The sequence below is a fragment of the Heptranchias perlo genome, chromosome 5, assembly GCF_035084215.1.
Source record: "Heptranchias perlo isolate sHepPer1 chromosome 5, sHepPer1.hap1, whole genome shotgun sequence".
NCBI classification, from domain to species: Eukaryota; Metazoa; Chordata; class Chondrichthyes; order Hexanchiformes; family Hexanchidae; genus Heptranchias; species Heptranchias perlo.
In genome coordinates this window covers 134,602,978-134,626,835 of record NC_090329.1, presented here as the reverse complement: position 1 = coordinate 134,626,835, position 23,858 = coordinate 134,602,978, and the positions used below count along the sequence as shown (strand labels likewise).

The 23,858-nt window shown below is 44.8% G+C and overlaps 1 protein-coding gene across 1 annotated transcript in view; it reads left to right on the top strand.

Annotated features, from left to right (window-relative positions):
- Nucleotides 1-23,858, top strand: part of LOC137322210 (dynein axonemal heavy chain 8-like) — a 1,468,904-nt gene that overhangs the window by 85,461 nt on the left and 1,359,585 nt on the right. Inside the window, exons 6-7 of the mRNA XM_067985326.1 lie at nucleotides 9,133-9,293; nucleotides 21,300-21,476. Of these exons, the coding sequence (XP_067841427.1) occupies nucleotides 9,133-9,293; nucleotides 21,300-21,476 (338 nt within the window). The remainder of the gene's footprint in view (nucleotides 1-9,132; nucleotides 9,294-21,299; nucleotides 21,477-23,858) is intronic.

Sequence of the window (23,858 nt, the reverse complement as noted above, 5' to 3'; positions counted from 1 at the left end):
TATTTTAATTCCAGATTTTTATTTAATTAATTGAATTTAATTAATTAATTGAATTTAAATTCGCCAGCTTCTGTGGCAGGATTTGAACTCATGAGTCGGGATTTTAGTTCAGGCCTCTGGATTACTAGCCCAGTAACATAACCACTATGCTACCGTACCGTTGTTGGAGGCCAATCATCTCAGCCCCAGGGCATTGCTGCAGGAGTTCCTCAGGGCAGTGTCCGAGGCCCAACCATCTTCAGCTGCTTCATCAATGACCTTCCCTCCATCATAAGGTCAGAAATGGGGATGTTCGCTGATGACTGCACAGTGTTCAGTTCCATTCGCAACCCCTCAGATAATGAAGCAGTCCGAGCCCGCATACAGCAAGACCTGGACAACATCCAGGCTTGGGCTCATAAGTGGCAAGTAACATTCGCGCCAGATCAGTGCCAGGCAATGACCATCTCCAACAAGAGAGAGTCTAACCACCTCCCCTTGACATTCAACGGCATTACATCGCCGAATCCCCCACCATCAACATCCTGGGGTTCACCATTGACCAGAAACTTAACTGGACCAGCCATATAAATACTGTGGCTACGAGAGCAGGTCAGAGGCTGGGTATTCTGCGGCGAGTGACTCACCTCCTGACTCCCCAAAGGATTTCCACCATCTACAAGGCACAAGTCAGGAGTGTGATGGAATACTCTCCACTTGCCTGGATGAGTGCAGCTCGAACAACACTCAAGAAGCTCGACACCATCCAAGATAAAGCAGCCCGCTTGATTGGCACCCCATCCACCACCCTAAACATTCACTCTCTTCACCACCGGCGCACTGTGGCTGCAGTGTGCACCATCCACAGGATGCACTGCAGCAACTCGCCAAGGCTTCTTCGACAGCACCTCCCAAACCCGCGACCTCTCCCACCGAGAAGGACAAGAGCAGCAGGCGCATGGGAACAACACCACCTGCACGTTCCCCTCCAAGTCACACACCATCCCGACTTGGAAATATATCGCCGTTCCTTCATTGTCGCTGGGTCAAAATCCTGGAACTCCCTTCCTAACAGCACTGTGGGAGAACCGTCACCACACGGACTTCAGCGGTTCAAGAAGGTGGCTCACCACCACCTTCTCGAGGGAAATTAGGGATGGGCAATAAATGCCGGCCTTGCCAGCGACGCCAACATCCCGTGAACGAATAAAAAAAAAAATAGCCCTGACCATAAGAGATAGAAGCAGGAGGAGGCCATTTGGCCCTGAGAGCCTGCTCCACCATTTAATGAGATCATGGCTGATCTGTTTTTACCTCAATTCCATTCCTCCCTTTTTCCCATATCCTTTGACTCCCTTGCTGATCAAAAATTACCAATCTACCATGCTGATACCTGGTTTTAAGTCATCAGGACAGGTCTGGCGGATTGGCACATGATGAAAACTTCATGACAGCTTCCTGGATCGCAGGCATTAATGTGCAGGGTAAGGTGATTTGCACTCCGCACTTGATGCACATTCATTGAGTTAAAGCCTTTCCTGTCCATGAGTTGTTGTCTGAGGCTTTGAGTGTCATGTACATTCCGTCAATTGCTCCTTGCACCTGTTGAAACCCTGCCAGTCTGTAGAATTCAATCGCGCGCTCTTTGTTTAACTGGTTCCATTGAGATGGAAATTAAATTTACAGCCTGCCTGAAGAGAGCATCAGTGACCTTTGTACAATGATGAGTTATCTTTGGTTGTCAGATATTGCCTGGAAAGTTTGAGTTGCAATGAAATTCAAAGGCATTGGTGTCGTTGACTGGTACAGACAATGTTGTTCTTCTGGTGCAAGTGGACTTCAGCCAGCAGCTGGCATATCTCCACAATTGTCTCTGGGGAGAAGCATAGCTGTTTGAGGCAGTGAAATACAGAGAAATCTAAGTAAGATCTTTCTAGGTCTGTAAAATGCTATGGAGTGAGTATGTGTCGGAAACAAATGTCTTCCATTACCTCATTCACCTCCTCTTCAAAACATAAGAATAGTCCAATACTACTTTCTGTAGAGCTACCTAAATATGGCTGGAAAACTGTTTGAAAGAATGTCCAAAGCACCAAACAGCTAAAATTGATATGCAGGCAAAATAACCCAAGGCTTCAGCTCCAGGGAACACAGTGGTCTCCTCAATGTAGTATCTGACTCATAGATACTGCTGTGCTGTTCATACCATCACTTATAAAGTGGGAGAAACTGAATGGGAATGTTGCCATGCCCGATGCCCGAACCCCTCCCCATTTAAATGTGGCAGGGCAGACTTTAAAGGGAGAATAGTGGTTTTTTTTAAGGAGAATTCTGGCACAGTTTTTTGGGGTGGATTTGAGGGGTAAGCCTTCCTGCCCCATTTTTCTTTTTACTGTCCTCCAGAACCCACCTGTAATGGGTGGTAATTAGAAGGAAAGCCCAGCTCCAGGTGTCAGCTATTAAGCAACTACATGGGCAATGAAAAGTCTGCTGTTCAAACCATATCTATTTAAGGCCTAGAAATGGTTATTAATTTATTAATCTAAAGAATCTTACAACACCAGGTTATAGTCCAACAATTTTATTTGAAAATCACAAGCTTTTGGAGGCTTCCTCCTTCGTCGGGTGAATGTGAGAATCCTTGAACGTTTCGCATTTATATTCAGAGAAGAATACCTGGTGATTACAGATAATCTTTCCAACTGCCCGTTGTCAAGGCAATCAAAGTGTTCAGACAGAGAGGTGTTACCTACAGGACCACCGAATATACAAACGGCCAGAACACAAAACAGAGAGAGAGAGAGGGAGAAACATCGAATATACAATAGGTAACACCTCTCTGTCTGAACACTTTGATTGCCTTGACAACGGGCAGTTGGAAAGATTATCTGTAATCACCAGGTATTGTTCTCTGAATATAAATGCAAAACGTTCAAGGATTCCCACATTCGCCTGACGAAGGAGGAAGCCTCCGAAAGCTTGTGATTTTCAAATAAAATTGTTGGACTATAACCTGGTGTTATAAGATTCTTTACATTTGTCAACCCCAGTCCATCACCGGCATCTCCACATCATTAATTTATTAGTCTGAACATTGAGGTAGATTTCATGCATTTTTCAAAGAAGCATCTCTCTACTTCAAAGAAAGACAGCAATATATTGGGCCACCTTTTAGGATCTTGAGTTCCCTGATTTGGAGTGGCTTTTTTCATGTTGACATGGCATTCGAAATATTGTGCACTTCTCCCACATGACATTGAATCAGAGACTTAGTTATGAGATTCTAGCAAGTAATCTCAAGCCCCAATTTTCACCTGGGGCGAGAGGCAAGCTTGGAGCTGGTGGACTGAGCGCCCTAACTCGCCGTGTGAGGCCTGGTCCATTTTAACTCCTGGGCCTCATTAATATGCAACAGGCCAGATCCCGGTCGGAATGATATGAAGCCAACAGGTGGGAGCAGAGTGAGCGAGGCAGGAGGCCACCGCTGGGGAACAGTCCTCAGCAGTCAGGGAAGTGTGCCGGGAGGGGGCACTGGGCGTAAACATGTTAGGGGAGGAAAGCGCAGGGCAAAAGAGGCCCAAGGTTTGCTTGTGGGTTCCGGAGGAGCACCCCTCCTCTGCGCCCACAAGGAAACCTTAAAACATTTTTTACATTTAACTTACCTTTGCAGTAGCTTCCACTGGCACAATCGGCATTGTGCACGACACGAGCGGGGTAATGTTAACATGCAGGTACAGCAAGCAATTAGGAAGGCATATCGTATGATAGCCTTTATTGCAAGGGGGTTGGAGTATAAGAGTAAGGAGGTCTTGCTGCAATTATATAGGACTCTGGCGACATCACACCTCGAGTACTGTGTACAGTTTTGGTCTGCTTATCTAAGGAGGGATATTCTTGCCTCAGAGGTGGTGCAACGAAGGTTCACTAGATTGATTCCTGGGATAAGAGAATGAGTAAAATGGGCCTATAATCTCTGGAGTTTAGAAGAATGAGAGGTGATCTCATTGAAACGTGTAAAATTCTTAGAGGGCTTGACATGGTAGATACTGAGAGGGTGTTTCCCCTAGCTGGAGAGTCTAGAACTAGGGGTCATAGTCTCAAGATAAGGGGTCAGCCATTTAGGACCGAAATGAGGAAACATTTCTTCAATCAGAGGGTTGTGAATCTTTGAAGTTCTCTACCCAGAGTGCTGTGAATGCTCAGTTGTTGAATATTTTCAAGACTGAGATTGATAGATTTTTGGACACTAAGGGAATCAAGTGGTATGGGGATAGGGCGGGAAAGTGGAGTTGAGGTCGAAGATCAGCAATGATCTCATTCAGTGGTGCAGCAGACTCGTGGGGCCGTATGGCCTACTCCGGATCCTATTTCTTATGTTCTTAAAAACAAGTCACGATCTGTATGACATCATCGGACCATGAATTTTATATTTTAATGAGGCCCTCGCCTGCCTTGGGCATGGGCCTCACATGCTAGCCAAAATGCGCATATGAAAATGCTGCTTGGCGTGAGGAGGACATGGATCCAACGAGTAGGGCGCTGCTCTGATTTTCACTCCCTGTGCACCACGTTCTTGTCAGACATGGTTAAAATTGGGCCTTATGACTTGGGATAGTTTATTAGTTTTGAAACAGTTTAAGTATTACTTGTAAAGTATTGTATTGATTATTTTTTTGAATTATATTCTTCCTGTTTAATTATATTCATGTAAATAAATTCAACCATTCGTTTTAGCCTGGGCTGGCGATAAATCCATTGTGACAAAAAATTGTCCATGGTGTGTTTTTAAAAAATCATGCCACATATGCTACCTGGGTAGGGAGATAATCCTCATTTAATTCAGCCTGGAATGTAGCCCTTCTGCAGATTTCTTGTTTAGCAAATAAGTAAACAAGATATTGGTTACAGTTAAGTCTGAAAATGGGAGATGAAACTGTCATTTAATATTGCTAGCTCGTTGAGGTTATATATCCAGGCCAGGAGGCAATCGCTGCATTTTAAATTCGACAGATGATTGACAGCTTTACTTTTACTTTCTTTGTTCCAGTTTGAATTTCAAAGTATGGGAGGTATATCTCACTCCAGTCTTCAGCAGATCTTCAGTTCTTTCTGTACCATGGTACTATAGCTCGTGTAGCAGTATGCACTCAAAGACCCCGTAGGGTACTTGTGCTTTGAGCACTGGTCCAGGTTTGGTGGTATTAGAAAAGAAAGCCACCTCTACTATATTTATATTTGAGAAGGTGCAAATTAAAAGTTCCATATTCAAGTGAATGACATGTTGATTTTCTGTTACTGTTTAATTTTTCCTTTCAATAAACCTGATTCATGGTTTATATTGTCACGTAAGTCACATGAACTCATGGAGTGCTGTATTCTTTCACTAGCTGAAGACTAGGAAAAATTAGGAGTGCAATGTCAATTCCAATAAATAATTGACCGTAACAAGGGAGTAGTCTATGAGCACAAGAGAATCATAGAACAGAATCACAAAATGATATAGCACAGAGCTATCCAATGAGTCCCACTCCCTTGCCCTTTCCCCATAGCATTGCAATTTTTTCCCCTTCAAGTATTTATCTGATTCCCTTTAGAAAGTTATTGAATCTGCTTCCACCACCTTTTCAGGCAGTGCATTCTGGATCATAACAACTCACTGTTTAAAAAAAATTATCCTCATGTCACCTTGGGTTCTTTTGCCAATTACCGTAAATCTCTCTCCTCTAGTTACCGACCGTTAGCCAATGGAAACAGTTTTTTCTTATTTACCCTATCAAAATCCTTCATGATTTTGAACACCTCTATTGAATCTTCCCGTAATCTTCTCTGCTGCAAGGAGAACAAGCCCAGTTTCTCTAGTCTCTCCATGTAACTGCAGTCCCGAATCCCTGGTGCTATTCTAGTAAATCTCCTCTGCACCCTCTCTAAGGCCTTGACTTCCTTCCTAAAGTGTGGAACCCAGAATCAGACACAGTACTCTAGCTGGGGCCTAACTGGTGATATATAAAAGTTTAGCATAACTTACATAGAATTACATAGAATGTACAGTGTAGAAACAGGCCATTCAGCTCAACAGATCCGTGGTGTTAATGCTCCACACGAGCCTCCTCCCTCCCTACTTCACCTAACCCTATCAGCATATCCTTCTATTCCTTTCTCCCTCATGTGTTTATCTAGCTTCCCCTTAAATGCATCTATGCTAGTTGCCTCAACTACTCCTTGTGGTGGCAAGTTCCACATTCTAACTACACTCTGGGTAAAGAAGTTTCTCCTGAATTCCCTATTGGATTTATTAGTGACTATCTTATATTTATGGCCCCCTGTTCTGATCTCCTCTGGATGACACCAAATTGGGGAGTATTGCTAATAATCGAGGAGAACTCCAACAAAATACAGGAAGGCATTGATAAACTTGCAGACTGGGTGTGTAATTGGCAAATGAATTTCAATATAGATGTGTAAGGTATCAGATTTTGGCAGGAAGAATAAGGGTTCACATACTGCTTGTGTAATACAAGTCTAAATGGGGTAGAGGAGCAGAGGGATCTGGGAGTATAGATTCACAAATCACAAAAATGGCAGGTTAATAAGGCCGTTAAAAAAACAAACCAAGCACTGGGGGTTCATTTCTAGAAGGATAGAATTGAAAAGCTTGTTTAGAACCTTGGTTTGCCCACACTTGGAGTACTGTGAACATTTCTGGTCTCCATCTTATAAAAAAGATATTGAGGCACTGGAAAAGTTGCAAAAAAGATTTACTAGGATGTTACCAGAACTGAGAAGTTATACCTATCAGGAAAGGTTAAGCAGGCTGGGGCTCTTTTCTCTAGAAAAAAGACTGAGGGGTGACCTGACAGAGGTCTTTAAGATTATGAAAGGGTTTTGATAGGGTAAACATAGTGAAGATGTTTCCGCTTGAGGAGGAGACCAGAACTAGGGGCCATAAATATGATAGTCACTAATAAATGCAATGGGGAATTCAGGAGAAACTTCTTTACCCAGAGAGTGGTTGGAATGTGGAACTCACTACCACAAGCTGTAGTGGAGGCGACTGGCATAAAACATTTAAGGGGAAGCTGGATCAACACATGAGAGAGAAAAGAATAGAAGGATATGCTGATAGGGTTAGATGAAGTATGGAGGGAGGAGGCTCGTGTGGAGCATTAACATCGGTATGGATCTGCTGGGCCGAATGGCCTGTTTCTGTGCTGTACAATCTATGTAATGGAATGCATTGGTGAGGGAACGACCAAAAAATGTTCAACGGACATTACACTCCCTACTTCCTATGTAAAGAAAGTACCAGCACGTACCAGATTTCACCCAGAAACATTTAATTCGTAGACAGAGCCATGTATTAAATGTGTTTTATTCAGGTCAGTTGGATTTTATAATAAAATTGCTGCTGGAATTGTTTTACGACATTACTAAATATTTCTGCAGGCACAAATTGCCACACAAGATTATGATCTGGTGGCAATAAAAGAGAGCTGGCTCAAACAGAGAGAGGATTGGGAACTTAATATTCCTGGCTACAAGGTATTCAGGATAGATATAGAAGGAAAAAAAGGAGAAGGAATGGCAATATTGATCAAAGGTACTGTTACGGCACTGGAAAGGGATATGTACTTGAAGATTCTATTTCAGAATAGACAGAATCTATTTCATTAGAATTAAGGAACAATAAAGGAGCTATTATGTTGCCGGATGTATATTATAGGCCACCAAATAGTGGGAAGGAGATAGAGGAGCAAATTTGCAAGCAAGTTTCAGAGAGATGCAGCAACTATAGAGTAGTGATAATGGGGGACTTCGATTATCCTAATATAGACTAGGAAGATAACAGTGTCAAAGCCTGAAATGGTAGTGGAAGCAGATTCAATAGTAACTTTCAGAAAGGAATTGGATAAGCCAAAGCCTTTCCAACACCTACAAGGCACAAGTCAGGAGTGTGATGGAATACTCTCCACTTGCCTTGATGAGTGCAGCTCCAACAACACAATAAGCTCGACAACATCCAGGACAAAGCAGCCCGCTTGATTGGACCCCATCACCACCCGAAACGTTCACTCCCATCACCACCGGCGCACCATGGCTGCAGTGTGTACCATCTAAAGGATGCACTGCAGGAACTCGCCAAGGCTTCTTCGACAGCACCTCCCAAACCCGTGACCTCTACCACCTAGAAGGACAAGGGCAGCAGGCACGTGGGAACAACACCACCTGCACATTTCCTTCCAAATCACACACCATCCCAACTTAGAAATGTATCACAGTTCCTTCATAGTCACTGGGTCAAAATCCTGGAACTCCATACCTAACAGCACTGTGGGAGAACCTTCACCACATGGACTGCAGCGGTTCAAGAAGGAGGCTCACCACCACCTTCTCAAGGACAATTATGGATGGGCAATAAATGCTGGCCTTGCCAGGGACGCCCACATCCCATGAACGAATAAAAAAGAACTAGAAGAGGAGAAAATTGCTGGGCTATTGGGAAAAGGGCAAGGAAGTGGGACTAATTGAACAGCTCTTTCAAAGAACCGGCACAGGCAGGGTGGGCTGAATGGTTGCTTCTGTGCTGTAAGGTTCTATGATTCTATGTATGAAATTTAAACCCCACCTGCAGCCCTAGCAACACTGGTCATTAGGAACACAATGGTGTTCCTTGGCCCCTAGAGTTGCTAAAGTACTAGTGACAGGAAATAAGTCTTATGACCTCATCCCTTAATTTGTGTCCTATTAAAATATACCCATATTTAGGTGGACATATTAGATGCTCACTGTCACTTCCCACAGAAAATCTAAAATGGTGGCGGGACATGATGGAATGGCTGCATTGTGGAAATGAAAATCGGACAGAATTTAAAATAGGTTGCCGATTCACTCTCATTGTTGCCTCCTGCAGACAAGAACCTGAAAGTTTGAGTTACAGTGAGCAAATGATTCAGCAGAATTGGAAAAGATAGTGTTAAACCATAGGTGTGATTTTTCCAAACCTATTATGGGTTAGAGGGAATTGCTGTTTGTATTTGGAGGTTGAAGATCAATTAAAAATTGGGAAGATTTTACCAGTGGTAAATAATAAACCATTAAAATCTTACTATTTCAGTGCAACTTTATTTGTGTTTTGCTGGATGATATTTTCTTTAGGTGCAAAAACAAGTCTTGAAAAAGCTGTAGTGCTGAAGAGTGAAGAGGTTGATCTTTCTCGGCTGCGCTCATTCGAGCAAATAACAGCTGCAGCATCCAACCCAGAAATGATTTTACAGCTTGAAAATTTACTTCTGATGTGGCACAATCAACTAGAACAGGTTTGTGTGTTTAAAAGCTTTAACTTGAGGATTCAGTTAGCATCCTGCCCTAAGATAATAAATATAGCAAGATTAATGTTTAATTTTCCGCCTTATGCACCACAGAAATACTTGTGTTGGAAGGAGATAAGTTTATGTTGCAAGTTGCAAATTGTTGTCTGTCTTATAAGTAATGTATCAGAGTTTTATTCAGATTTCATAATGATTTCCTTCATAAGTCTTGATGCCCAAACGAAGGATTGCCCCATTTTGGGCTAAAGACAAACCTCCAGTAAAAGCATAGGTGCTAACTTCATGAAGGGAGGTTGCCAATCAGGTTAAGCAGTCACTCAGCTCCCTCATACCTGGTTGAAAATAAGGAATGGTATACTGGTGTCACAAACAAAGTTAAAGTATTTGTACTCCTCATTTTCTTACATTTCTTGTCCATATTAATTATGACACAAAGCTAAGTTGGGAACTCTGTGGGAGGTACAATTTTAACCATTGCACAAACCATTGTTCTTTTGCGCACAGTTTTTTTTACTGTGCCTATGCTGCATAACACGCATCAAAGTCTTAAGACGCATCAAGGTAGATAAATCTCCGGGACCTGATGAAATGTATCCCAGGACGTTATGGGAGGTTAGGGAGGAAATTGCGGGTCCCCGAGCAGAGATATTTGAATCATCGACAGCTACAGGTGAGGTGCCTGAAGATTGGAGGGTAGCAAATGTTGTGCCTTTGTTTAAGAAGGGCGGCAGGGAAAAGCCTGGGAACTACAGACCGGTGAGCCTGACATCTGTAGAGGGTAAGTTGTCAGAGGGTATTCTGAGGGACAGGATCTACAGGCATTTGGAGAGGCAGGGACTGATTAGGAACAGTCAGCATGGTTTTGTGAGTGGAAAATCATGTCTCATGAATTTGATTGAGTTTTTTGAAGGGGTAACCAAGAAGATAGATGAGGGCTGTGCAGTAGACGTGGTCTACATGGACTTTAGCAAAGCCTTTGACAAGGTACCGCATGGTAGGTTGTTACATAAGGTTAAATCTCACGGGATCCAAGGTGAGGTAGCCAATTGGATACAAAATTGGATTGACGGCAGAAGACAGAGGGTGGTTGTAGAGGGTTGTTTTTCAAACTGGAGGCCTGTGACCAGCGGTGTGCCTCAGGGATCGGTGCTGGGTCCGCTGTTATTTGTTATTTATATTAATGATTTGGATGAGAATTTAGGAGGCATGGTTAGTAAGTTTGCAGATGACACCAAGATTGGTGGCATTGCGGACAGTGAAGAAGGTTATCTAGGATTGCAACGGGATCTTGATAAATTGGGCCAGTGGGCCGATGAATGGCAGATGGAGTTTAATTTAGATAAATGTGAGGTGATGCATTTTGGTCGATCGAATCGGGCCAGGACCTACTCCGTTAATGGTAGGGCGTTGGGGAGAGTTATAGAACAAAGAGATCTGGGAGTACAGGTTCATAGCTCCTTGAAAGTGGAGTCACAGGTGGATAGGGTGGTGAAGAAGGCATTCAGCATGCTTGGTTTCATTGGTCAGAACATTGAATGCAGGAGTTGGGATGTCTTGTTGAAGTTGTACAAGACATTAGTTAGGCCACACTTGGAATACTGTGTACAGTTCTGGTCACCCTATTATAGAAAGGATATTATTAAACTAGAAAGAGTGCAGAAAAGATTTACTAGGATGCTACCGGGACTTGATGGTTTGACTTATAGGGAGAGGTTGGATAGGCTGAGACTTTTTTCCCTGGAGAGTAGGAGGTTAAGGGGTGATCTTATAGAAGTCTATAAAATAATGAGGGGCATAGATAAGGTAGATAGTCAAAATCTTTTCCCAAAGGTAGGGGAGTCTATAACGAGGGGACATAGATTTAAGGTGAGAGGGGAGAGATACAAAAGGGTCCAGAGGGGCAATTTTTTCACTCAAAGGGTGGTGAGTGTCTGGAACGAGCTGCCAGAGGCAGTAGTAGAGGCGGGTACAATTTTGTCTTTTAAAAAGCATTTGGACAGTTACATGGGTAAGATGGGTATAGAGGGATATGGGCCAAGTGCAGGCAATTGGGACTAGCTTAGTGGTATAAACTGGGCGACATGGACATGTTGGGCCGAAGGGCCTGTTTCCATGTTGTAAACTTCTATGATTCTATGATTCTATAACACACTTTTCTTGAAGGCAGCTGAGGATCAATAAACAGATTTTGAGACTGTTCTGCTGTTCAGGGATTTCTTACTGAGGTCAGCAGTCAGGGATGGAAAGAATAGCTTGGTTATGCTGAGTAATCAACCCAGTGTTTATCTTCCTTCACATAATGTGAGCATGGTGGGGGGGGGGGTTCTGTATAATAAAGACATCATGGCTGTTTCCTGGATAATGGCCACTAGCATGCACGATTATGTATATGGTCAGTTACCACCTGAACATTAAATGAATGTACACTCTTTCATAAAATCATAAAATTTTATAGCACAGAAGGAAGCCATTTAGCCTATTGTGTCTGCTGGTTCTCAGAAAGAGCTATCCACTTAGTCCTATTCCGCTGCCCGTATCCACTTCCCTTTTAAAAACTATTTTGGGCCCTGATTTTAATTGTAGGCGTGAATTGGGTGGGTGGGTCGCGGATTGAGTTCGAAACTCACCCCACGGGTCTAGAAAGCAAGCTCGGCGGTATTTTAACTCCTGGGCCTCATTAGAATCTCACTGGTGTGCTTCCCAACTGACTTGCTGATACATCAGGAAACCTGCCCACTGACAGAATGCAATTTCCGGTGGGTCAGTCAGAGGTCTAGTTAAAGCGGGAATGCAACTCTAAAGTGAGGTTGCATTCCCTTCTGCAAGATTTGTCTGGAGAAAGAAACTATATCAATAGGAGTCTCAGGAAGCTCCCAGGTTTTCTGAAACCTCCATTGAGGCCCTGCTGGAAGAGGTCAGTATGAGGAGAGAAATTCTCTTTCCAATCAGTGGCAGGATTTCCAAAACACCGCCCACCTGCAGTGGAGAGATGTTGCAGAGATTGTTGGCTCCAAGTCCATCATCCCAAGGACCAGGAAGTGCTTCAATGACCTCTCAAGAGTAAGAAGGGTAAGTACAGCTCTTCATTTTTCCATTACTCTCAATGATACATGGCAACAGTCCTTCGCGCCCCCCCCCCCCCCACCTTTCCAAGCACTCTCAAAAATTTCCTCCCCTCCATCACATCCTTCACCGAGCACAAGAATACACTATACTATTTGTGATTCTCATTACAAAACACACACTCACCTCTTCTTGGTCCCTTCACGTAACTACTATCAGTATTCTCTTCTCACTTACTGGGCATTGCAGATTCACCAACTTCTGTTATGGCTCCTTCCTCACTTCACACTCCAGATATCTGCTTCAATTTAACACCTCCCTATCCCGATTGACTCTTGCTTCTTCTCACTTTCAGCATCTGCACAACAAGCAGAAGCCCATACGTCTGCAGTCTCCTGTGTAGGAGACACTCACTAACTCTCACTGTCTCGCCCTTCAGAACAGCACAGTGCACAATATGAGGGGTAAGACCAGGGAGAGAACCACACAAGATAATGAACCTCTCTGAGCTGGAGCAGCAAACGCTGGAAATTGGTAGCTGCTCCAGAGCTGTGAGAATAGGAGATTTTGAGGTCTAAGTTTTCTGTGAATAAGGTCTCTGACTATTACTTGCACCCCTTCATGAAAAACACACAATTACACAGCTTGACTACATCAAATCCTTTTTCTCTTTCCTCTAGGTCCTTCTCAACAGCTGCAGCCCGCAGAAAAATATACCTCAGATGAGGAGAAGCCTTCTGAGGAGATATTGTCACGCGCTGCATCAATCCCACACACCAGCACAAGGATTGGCATACCAGCTGGGTTAGACAGTGAGTTAGAGGAGTCTGCACATGGTGAAACACCTAGCACTAGTGAGCAGGAGCAAGTACTCGTGGCAGGGACAGCCCAGGAGGGAGAGGTCCTTTCCCAGCTCTGCTGAAGAGGACGAGATGCCAACTTCAGGGACCCAGCAATGAGAAGAAAACTGCTGGCTTCACACAAGCAGTTTTATCTGGTATTGGAAGGTCTGCAAGTGTGGAGGAGTCTGCTTGCAGCATGGTGTCATCTCCCAGGTCATCAGCACTCTGCAGTGTACTTTGGAGAGTGTTGTAACCTCCAGGAACACTGCAGCTGGGTTCTCACAACAAGAGTCAATGATCACAACCTTTGCAGCTTTGATGGAAGCTCAAACAGCTGCTATGCAGACTCTGGGCTCAAACCTATACTGCGCCTTGGAGAGGCAGACGTCCAGCATGGACAGATTGATGGAGCAAATGGATAGGGACATTGAAGGTGTTACTCATCTTTTGCAGTCTTCTCTCCCAGCCTCATGGGAGTAGCAGTGGTACAGTGGGAACAGTAAGTGTTGCTCTGTCAGCAGGTTTGCTTCCTCACCATCTCCATAACTAATACAAATTACAGTGCCAGAAAGTTAGCTGGGCCAGACTGCCCTGGCAGCAGCCAAGGTGCTGCAGTCTGCAGCCAGGCCCTTAGAGACCCGAATTCCCAGAAGTCGGCGGCCATTAGCATCTGAGGGGTCCACACATGAACAACAGCAGTCTTCCACCTGCTGATGCCATCGGGGGAGTACCTCATAGGAGTAGTAAGAGTTAGTAAACCATCCTTTAAGAAAAACACAATATGTTGATCACTTGGGTGACAAAGCACTACAATATTGTGTTTGAAATTAAAATCAACACCTTTATTATAGTTGCAGTCGATTTTTGTGATTTTAACCAGTCACCCACCCCATTCCTGCTGGGCACGTTGGGTTAAAATTGGGACCATGGATTCGACTTCCACCACTGTTTTCTGGTAAGGTATTTCCTGTCCGAACAACCCTTTGTGTAAATAAAAATGGCAGCCGCCCAGATTATTTTTGTGGCCTCCTTAGGTCATGTATTTTCTATGATTCCACGTATTCTGGTGAAATGAGTGGAGCTATAGATTTGTGTCGCCCTGACCTGCTTGCTCTGTGGTTATCTGAAAAAAGATGAGATCATGAGCCCTATGGAATAAGGCATCCCCATTATCTCGTTGATACATTTGTGCAGAGGAAACTGACACTTGCAGTGCATATTCCCTGTGCAAGCCTGTAGTACCCCGAGGCATAGAGGTTGAATTTTACCGTTGTGGATGGTAGATGCTATCTGCAGGTCCTGACTGAACAGGCAGTATAATTCCATTGTTTTATCCTGAGTCTTCTAAGGCACTGCTCCTCTGATATTCCAAGATGGCCCTTCCTGGAATGGTACACTCACTGTGTTCAGTACTGATGGGTGAGCACTGTGCGCGTTGTGTGTCACAGTATTGAAACAATGAATAATTCTGCTTTAATCACTTTAATGGGCTTACTGAATGATTTGCGCATTTATTTATTCATTCATGGGATGTGGGCTTTGCTGGCAAGCATTTATTGCCCATCCCTAATTGCTCTTGTGAAGGTAATGGTGAGCCGCCTTCTTGAACCGCTGCAGTCCGTGTGGTGAAGGTTCTTCCACAGTGCTGTTAGGTAGGGAGTTCCGGCATTTTGACCCAGGAACAGCGATATATTACCAGGTCAGGAAGGTGTGAGCACTTGGAGGGGAACGTGCAGGTGGTGGTGTTCCCGTGCACATGCTGCCCTTGTCCTTCTAGGTGGTAGAGGTCATGGGTTTGAGAGGTGCTGTCGAAGAAGCCTTGGCGAGTTGCTGCAGTGCTTCTTGTAGATGGTACACACTGCAGCCATGGTATGCCAGTGGTGGAGGGAATGAACGTTTAAGGTGGTGTCAGTCAAGCGGGCTGCTTTGTCCTGGATGGTGTCAAGCTTCTTGAGTGTTGTCAGATCCATACTCATCCAGGCAAGTGGAGAGTATTCCATCAGACTCCTGACTTGTGCGTTGTAGATGGTGGAAAGGCTTTGGGGAGTCAGGAGGTGAGTCACTCGCCGCAGAATACCCAGCCTCTGACCTGCTTTTGCAGCCACACTATTTATGTGGCTGGTCCAGTTTAGTTTCTGGTCAGTAGTGACCCCCAGGATGTTGATGGTGGGGGATTTGGGGATGGTAATGGCGTTAAATGTCAAGGGGAGGTGGTTAGGCTTTCTCTTGTTGGAGATGGTCATTGTCTGGCACTCCTGTGGTGCAAATGTTACTTGCCAATTATCAGCCCAGTCTAGGTCTTTCTGCATGCTGGCATGGACAGCTTTATTATCTGAGGGGTTGTGAATGGAGCTGAATACTGTGCAATCATGAGCAAACATCCCCACTTCTGACCTTATGAAGGAGGGAAGGTCATTGATGAAGCAGGTGAAGATGGCTGGGCCTAGGACACTGCCCTGAGGAACTCCTGCAGCGATGTCCTGGGACTGAGATGATTGGCCAACAACCACTACCATCTTCCTTTGTGCTAGGTATGACTACAGCCACTGGAGAGTTTTCCCCCTGATTCCCATTGATTTCAATTTTACTAGGGCTCCTTGATGCCACACTCGGTCAAATGTTGCCTTGATTTCAAGGGCAGTCACTCTCACCTCACTTCTGGAATTCAGTTCTTTTGAGGACCAGAAGTGACTCACCTCCTGACTCCCAAAGCCTTTCCACCATCTACATGGCACAATCAGGAGTGTGATGGAATCTTTTGTTTGGACCAAGGCTGTAATGAGGTCTGGACCGAGCAGTCCTGACGGAACCCAAATGGAGCATTGGTTAGCATGTTATTGGTGAATCAGTGCCGCTTGATAGCACTGTCGAAGACAGTATATTGATGGGGTGGTAATTGGCTGGATTAGATTTGCCCTGCTTTTTGTGGACAGGGTATACCTGGGCAATTTTCTACATTATCGGGTAGATGCCAGTGTTGTAGCTATACTGGAACAGCTTGGCGAGAGGCGCGGCTGGTTCTGGAGCACAAGTCTTCAGTATTACAACTAGGATGTTGTCGGGGCCCAAAGCCTTTGCTGTATGCAGTGCACTCATCCGTTTCTTGATATCACGTGGAGTGAATTGAATTGGCTGAAGACTGACTTCTATGGTAGTGGGGATCTCAGGAGGAGGCCGAGATTCAGCCTTGTCTTTTGCACTCATGTGTTGGACCCTGCCATCATTGAGGATGGGGTTGTTCACGGAACCTCCTCCTCTCGTTAGCTGCTTAATTGTCTTTTAATTTGATTTGATCTGTTGGTTGTGGGATCGCTTAGCTCTATCTATAACATGTTGCTTCCACTGTTTAGCATGCATGTAGTCCTGAGTTGTAGCTTCACCAGGTTGGCACCTCATTTTTAGGCACGCCTGGTGCTGCTCCTGGTATGCTCTTCTGCACTCCTCATTGAACCAGGGTTCATCACCTGGCTTGTTGGTAGAGTGATGATAGTGCCACACCACACGTTGGATGATGTCCACAGTGCGAAGACGGGACTTAGTCTCCACGAGGACTGTGCGATGGTCACTCCTACCACTACTGTCCTGGACAAATGCATCTGCGACAGGTAGATTGGTGAGGACGAGGTCAAGTAAGTTTTTCCCTCGTGTTGGTTTGCTCACCACTTGCCGCAGGCCCAGTCTGGCAGCTATGTCCTTCAGGACTCAGCCAGCTCAGTCAGTAGAGGTGCTACTGAGCTACTCTTGGTGATGGACATTGAAGTCCCCCACCCAGAGTACATTCTGTGCTCCTTGCTACTCTCAGTGCTTCCTCCAAGTGGTGCTCAACATGGAGGAGGACTGATTCATCAGCTGAGGGAGGATGGTAGGTGTGATCAGCAGGAGGTTTCCTTGACCCATGTTTGACCTGATGCCATGAGATTTCATGGGGTCCAGAGTCAATGTTGAGGACTCCCAGGGCCACTTCCTCCTGACTGTATATCACTGTACCGCCACCTCTGGTGGGTCTGTCCTGTCGGTGGTGACAGGACATACCCAGGGATGGTGATGGAAGAGTCTGGGGCATTGGCTGAAAGGTATGATTCTGTGAGTATGGCTATGTCAGGCTGTTGCTTGACTAGTCTGTGGGACAGCTCTCCCAATTTTGGCACAAGTCCCCAGATGTTAGTGAGGAGCGCTTTGCAGGGTCGACTGGGCTTGGTTTGCTTTTGTCGTGCCCGGTGCCTAGTGGCCCGTCCGGTTTTATTCTTATTGTGAATTTTTTTAAGCAAGATTGTACAACTGAGTGGCTTGCTAGGCCATTTCAGAGGGCAATTAAGAATCATCCGCATTGCTGTGGGTCTGGAGTCACACATAGGCCAGACCAGGTGAGGTTTTCTTCCCTTAAGGGCATTGGTGAACCAGATGGGTTTTTACGACAATCCCATAGTTTCATGGCCACCATTACTGATACTAGTTTTTTTAATTTCAGATTTTTATTTAATTAATTGAATTTGAATTCCCCAGCTGCCGTGGCGAGATTTGAATTCATGACTGCAGATTATTAGTCCAGGCCTCTGGATTACTGGTCCGGTAACATAACCACTATGCTACCGTACCCGATTTCTGCTTTATCTTGCCCCGTATACTTCTAGACAACCAGGTGGCTCTAAATTTGCAAGTGCCACCCTTTTTCTTTGAGGGGACGTGTCTGCATTGTACCCGTAGAATTTCACTTTTTAGTGCCTCCCACTGGCTTGCCACTGATTTCTCCTCAAGTAGTTGTGTCCAGTCTACTTCTGCCAAATAGGAACATAGGAACAGGAGTAGGCCATTCAGCCCCTCGTGCCTGCTCCACCATTTGATAAGATCATGGCTGATCTGTGATCTAACTCCATATACCTGCCTTTTGCCCATATCCCTTAATACCTTTGATTTCCAAAAAGCTATCTATCTCAGATTTAAATTTAGCAATTGAGCTAGTATCAATTGCCATTTGTAGAAGAGAGTTCCAAACTTCTACCACCCTTTGTGTGTAGAAATGTTTTCTAATCTCACTCCTGAAAGGTCTGGCTCTAATTTTTAGACTGTGCCCCCTACTCCTAGAATCCCCAACCAGCGGACATAGTTTCTCTCTACCCACCCTATCCGTTCCCCTTAATATCTTATAAACTTCGATCAGATCACCCCTTAACCTTCTAAACTCCAGAGAATACAACCCCAATTTGTGTAATCTCTCCTTGTAACTTAACCCTTGAAGTCCGGGTATCATTCTAGTAAACCTACGCTGCACTCCCTCCAAGGCCAATATGTCCTTCTGAAGGTGCGGTGCTCAGAACTGCTCACAGTACTCCAGGTGCGGTCTTACCAGGGTTTTGTATAGCTGCAGCATAATTTCTGCCCCCTTGTACTCTAGTCCTCTAATCCATTAGCCTTCTTGATTATTTTCTGCACCTGTTCATGACACTTCAATGATCTATGTACCTGAACCCCTAAGTCTCTTTGGACATCCACTGTTTTTAACTTTTTACCATTTAGAAAGTACCCTGTTCTATCCTCTTTTGATCCAAAGTGGATGACCTCACATTTGTCTACATTGAATTCCATTTGCCACAGTTTTGCCCATTCACCTAATCTATCAATATCGCTTTGTAAATCACCTCTTATTACTGTAAAATTTGCCTTCCCCCAATTTAAAACGTTTACTCCTGATTTAACTCTGTCCTTTTCCATAATAATGTTTAAACTAACTGAATTGTGGTCACTATCCCCAAAAAGGTCACCCACTGTCACTTCACCCACTTGCCCATCTTCATTCCCAGGACTAAATCTAGAATTGCATCCCCTCTTGTTGGGCTTGTCACGTACTGGCTAAAAAAGTTCTCCTGGACACTGATCAAGAATTTTGCGCATTCTGTGCCCCTCACACTGTTTGAATCCCAGTTGATGTTAGGGTAGTTGAAGTCCCCTACCATTATTGCTTTCTTATTTTTGCACTCAGAAATTTGCCTACATGTTTGTTCTTCTATCTCCCTTTCGCTGTTCGGGGGTCTATAGTTCTATAGTATACTCCTAGTAGTGTGACTGCCCCTTTTTTATTTCTTAGCTCAACCCATATGGCCTCGATTGATGATCCATTTCGCATATCATCCCTTCTCACAACTGTAATTGATTCTTTAACCAATAATGTTACCCCCCCCACCCCGCTCCGTTTTTATCACCCACTCTATCCTGCCTGTAAACTCTATATCCAGGGATATTGAGCTGCCAATTATCTCCCTCTTTAAGCCAGGTTTCCGTTATAGCAATGATATCATGCTGCCATGTGTCTATCTGTGCCCTTAGCTCATCTGATTTGTTTGTAATACACCTTGCATTGAAATATATACCCTTTAACCCCGTCAAATTCCTGTGCTGAACACTATTTAACCTTTGCTTCTTTTGCCTTTCTGAGTCGCTAACTACGTCACTAACTACTTCCCATTTCCTGGTCTGAATTTGTCCTATCTGTACCTGCCCTTTGGTTCCCATCCCTCTGCCATACTAGTTTAAACTCTCCCCAACAGAACTAGCAAATGCCCCCACGAGGATATTGGTCCCGGTTTTTTTTATAATTCGTTCATGGGATGTGGGCGTTGCTGGTGAGGCCGGCATTTATTGCCCATCACTAATTACCCTTGAGAAGGTGGTGGTGAGCCCCCTTGAACCGCTGCAGTCCGTGTGGTGAAGGTTCTCCTACAGTGCTGTTAGGAAGGGAGTTCCAGGATTTTGACCCAGCGACGATGAAGGAACGGCGATATATTTCCAAGTCGGGATGGTGTGTGACTTGGAGAGGAACGTGCAGGTGGTGTTGTTCCCATGTACCTGCTGCTCTTGTCCTTCTAGGTGATAGAGGTCGCGGGTTTGGGAGGTGCTGTGGAAGAAGCCTTGGCGAGTTGTTGCAGTGCATCCTGTGGATGGTACACACTGCAGCCACAGTGCGCCGGTGGTGAAGGGAATGAATGTTTCAGGTGGTGGATGGGGTGCCAATCAAGCGGGCTTCTTTGTCCTGGATGGTGTCAAGCTTCTTGAGTGTTGCTGGAGCTACACTCATCCAGGCAACCCGTCCAGCTTGTACAGGTCCTGCCTTTCCCAGAATCGGTCCCAATGCCTCAGGAAGTTAAACCCTTCTCTCCTGCACTATCTCTCAAGCCACGCATTCATCTGGTCTGTTCTCCTATTTCTGCTCTCCCTAGTACGTGTCACTGGGAGTAATCCTGAGATTACTACCTTGGAGGTCCTGCTTTTTAATTTATTTCCTAACTCCCTATATTCTGCTTGCACGACCTCATCCCTTTTTTTACTTATGTCGTTGGTACCGATATGGACCAGGACCTCTGGCTTTTCACCGTGCTCCTTCAGAGAGAGAGACAGGGATCAGAATTTTAAATTTGAGGTTTTGGGGAACCGAGAGCCAATGTAGGTCAATGAAAACAGGGGTCATGGATCTTGGTGTGGGATAGTGTACAGGAAGCAGAGTTTTAGATCATTTGAATTTGGAGTTGAATGTGGAGGATGGGAGGCAGGCCAGCAGAGCATTGGAGTAATCAAGTCTGGAGGTGATAAAGGCATGCATGAGGGTTTCAAAAGCAGATAGGCTGAGGTAGGTGCGGAGGTAGGTGAGGTTCTGTGGGTTGAAGTAGGCAACCTTTGTGATGGAGATGATGTGGGGTCAGAAGCTCATCTTGGGCCGAACAGGAGGTTGAGGTTGCAAACATTGAGAGGGGGTGGAGTTTCTGGTGGGGGTGAAAAACAATGGCTTTGGTCTTCCCAAAGTTAGCTGAAAGAAATCATGGTTCATAGAAGCCTGGATTTTGGACAAACAAATTGATAGCGCAGGTGTAGTGGAGAAGTCAAGCGAGGTTATAGATAAATAGACCTAGGTGTCATCAGCATATATGTGGAAGCTGAGCCCTATCTGTGGATGATGTCACCAAGGGTCAGCATGCAGGTGAATAAGAGGAGGGAACCAAGGATGGATCCATGGGACCTTCTGAGATGACTGTAGAGGTGTGGGAAGAGAAGCCTTTGCTAGAGATGCTTTCTTTAGCTTTCTTGTGTTTTTTATCTACAGGTGCTGGCACAAAGTAATCAAGTGAGAAAAGAGGCCGAAGATTCAGGTCCACTTACTGAACTGGAACACTGGAAATGCATGTCTGCTAAATTCAATTCCATCATAGAGCAGCTTAAAGGACAACATTGCAAGGCAGTGATCAATGTGTTAAACACAAGTCACTCAAAACTGTTAAAGGTAAATGTATCAAGAAAATCAGTATGAATGTTTACAAAAATGCAGTGTTAACAACATTTTAGGATAATAATTAGCCTAGAAGTTTTAATATGGTAACAGTACACCTGAATGGTTGTTATAAATTCATGGTCTGCATAGATAGCTTCAGGGTCAGTGGCATCAGTCACTCCTATAAATGGATCTCAGATCCATTGCATTCAGAATTAACTCACACTATTTATACGACAGCATAACCCAGGGAATGTAACAATGCGTACTCCTTGACATATAAACTGGGTACTGTAGACAGAATTGATAAACATTCTGGTGAGACCAGGTCGATGACAAATCAAGAAGGTGGTGTACTGTGCAGTGTAAAGGTAGCAATTCCAGACTTTAAAAAAATTTCTACATTTAACTTCTGTAACTATCTTATAGAGTACAAAAGCAAGGAAGTTACGCTAAACCTTTATAAAACACTGGTTAGGCCTCAGCTGGAGTACTGTGTTCAATTCTGGGCACCACACTTTAGGAAGGATGACAAGGCCTTAGAGAGGGTACAGAAGAGATTTACTAGATGGAGGGATGCAGGGGTGAGGGACTTCAGTTATGTGGAGAGGCTGGTGAAGCTGGGGTTGTTCTCCTTAGAACAGGGAAGGTTAAGGGGAGATTTGATAGAGGTGTTCAAAATCATGAACAATTTTGATAGAGTAAATAAGGAGAAACTGTTTCCAGTGGCAGAAGGGACAGAGAGCACAGATCTAAGATGATTGGCAAAAGAGCCAGAAGGGACATGAGGAATCATTTTTTTATGCAGTGAGTTGTAACGATTTGGAATGCACTGCCTGAAAGGGTGGTGGAAGCAGATTCAATAGCAACTTTCAAAAGGGAATTGGATAATACTTGAAGGGAAAAAATTTACAGGGCTATGGGGAAATAGTTAGGGAATGGGACTAATTTGATAGCTCTTTCAAAGAGCTGGCACATGCCAAATGGCTTCCTCCTGTTCTGTACCTACAATGATGCTACGATTTCCTGCTGCAACATTAATAAACAAAAACATGCTGTGCTATTTCAAATAGTGTGCCCTCCCTCCCTCTCCCAGTTACCCCACTCCCTCCCCCTCCCGGTTGCCCCTCTCTCTTGGTCCTCACTCTCTCTCCTGACCACCACCCTCCCTCTATCTCCAGGTCACATCCATCACCCCATCTCCCCCTCCCTCACTGTTCCAGTTGCTCTGCTCTCTCCCTCCCACAGTCATCCCCCTCCCTCCTGATCGCTCCTCCCCTTGCAAGACCTACCTGAGGGCAGCGGCCAGAAATTTAAATTGTCTTTGCTGGCGAGCTATCTGGGGACACCCAGCGACACCTGCAGCTTACCTGTCTGATGTAAATGAGGCCCAAGGCTCAACATCAGATAAGCCTAGGGACTACCTGTTCTAGTGCAGGGATCAATTTCTAGGCCATTGGTAGTGAATGCCAGAGCCACCTCCCTCGCGGTAGCAAGTCTGACACTCCTGGATGGTCTGCTACCTGGAACACCCAGAAGTCTGTCCATCCATTTTTTCCAGGAGGGTTTGCAGGTCTTCCTGTGAAAAATTCACAGCCCTTTGACAAAATATAGCCCTATCGTGGTGCCAAGTGGACACAGCAGGCCTGTGACTGCTCATGGTTCTGACAAGAGGCACCATAGAATTACATAAAATGTACGCCACAGAAACAGGCCATTTGGCCCGACAGGTCCACGCCGGTGTTTATGCTCCACACGATCCTCCTCCCTCCGTACTTCATCTAACCCTGTCAGCATATCCTTTTATTCCTTTCTCTCTCGTGTTTATCTAGATTCCCCTTAAATGCATCTATGCTAGTTGCCTCAACTAATCCTTGTGGTAGTAAGCTCCATATTTTAAGCACTCTCTGGGTAAAGAAGTTTCTCTTGAATTCCCTATTGGATTTATATTTATGGCCGCTAGTTTTGTCCTCCCCCGCAAGTGGAAGCTTCTTCTCTACTTTTACCCTATCAAACCCTTTCATAATCTTAAAGACCTCTATCGGGTCACCCATCAGTCTTCTCTTTTCTCGTGAAAAGAGCCCAAGTATGTTCAATGTTTCCTGATAGGTATAACCTCTCACTTCTGTTATCATCCTCTATAACCTTTTTATATTATGGAGACCAGAATTGTTCACAGTATTTCAAGTGTGATCTAACCAAGGTTTTGTATAAGCGGTACAGCTCCTTCCTGAGCCAGTGTCCCATGAGATGGAACCCCTCTTTCCCACACCACCCTACAGCCACGTATTCACTTTTCTGATCTGCCTGTCCATATGCCAATTAGCACGTGGCTCAGGAAGTCAGCTGGAGATTACCACCAGTGAGGTCCTGCTTTTTAATTTAGTTCCTAGC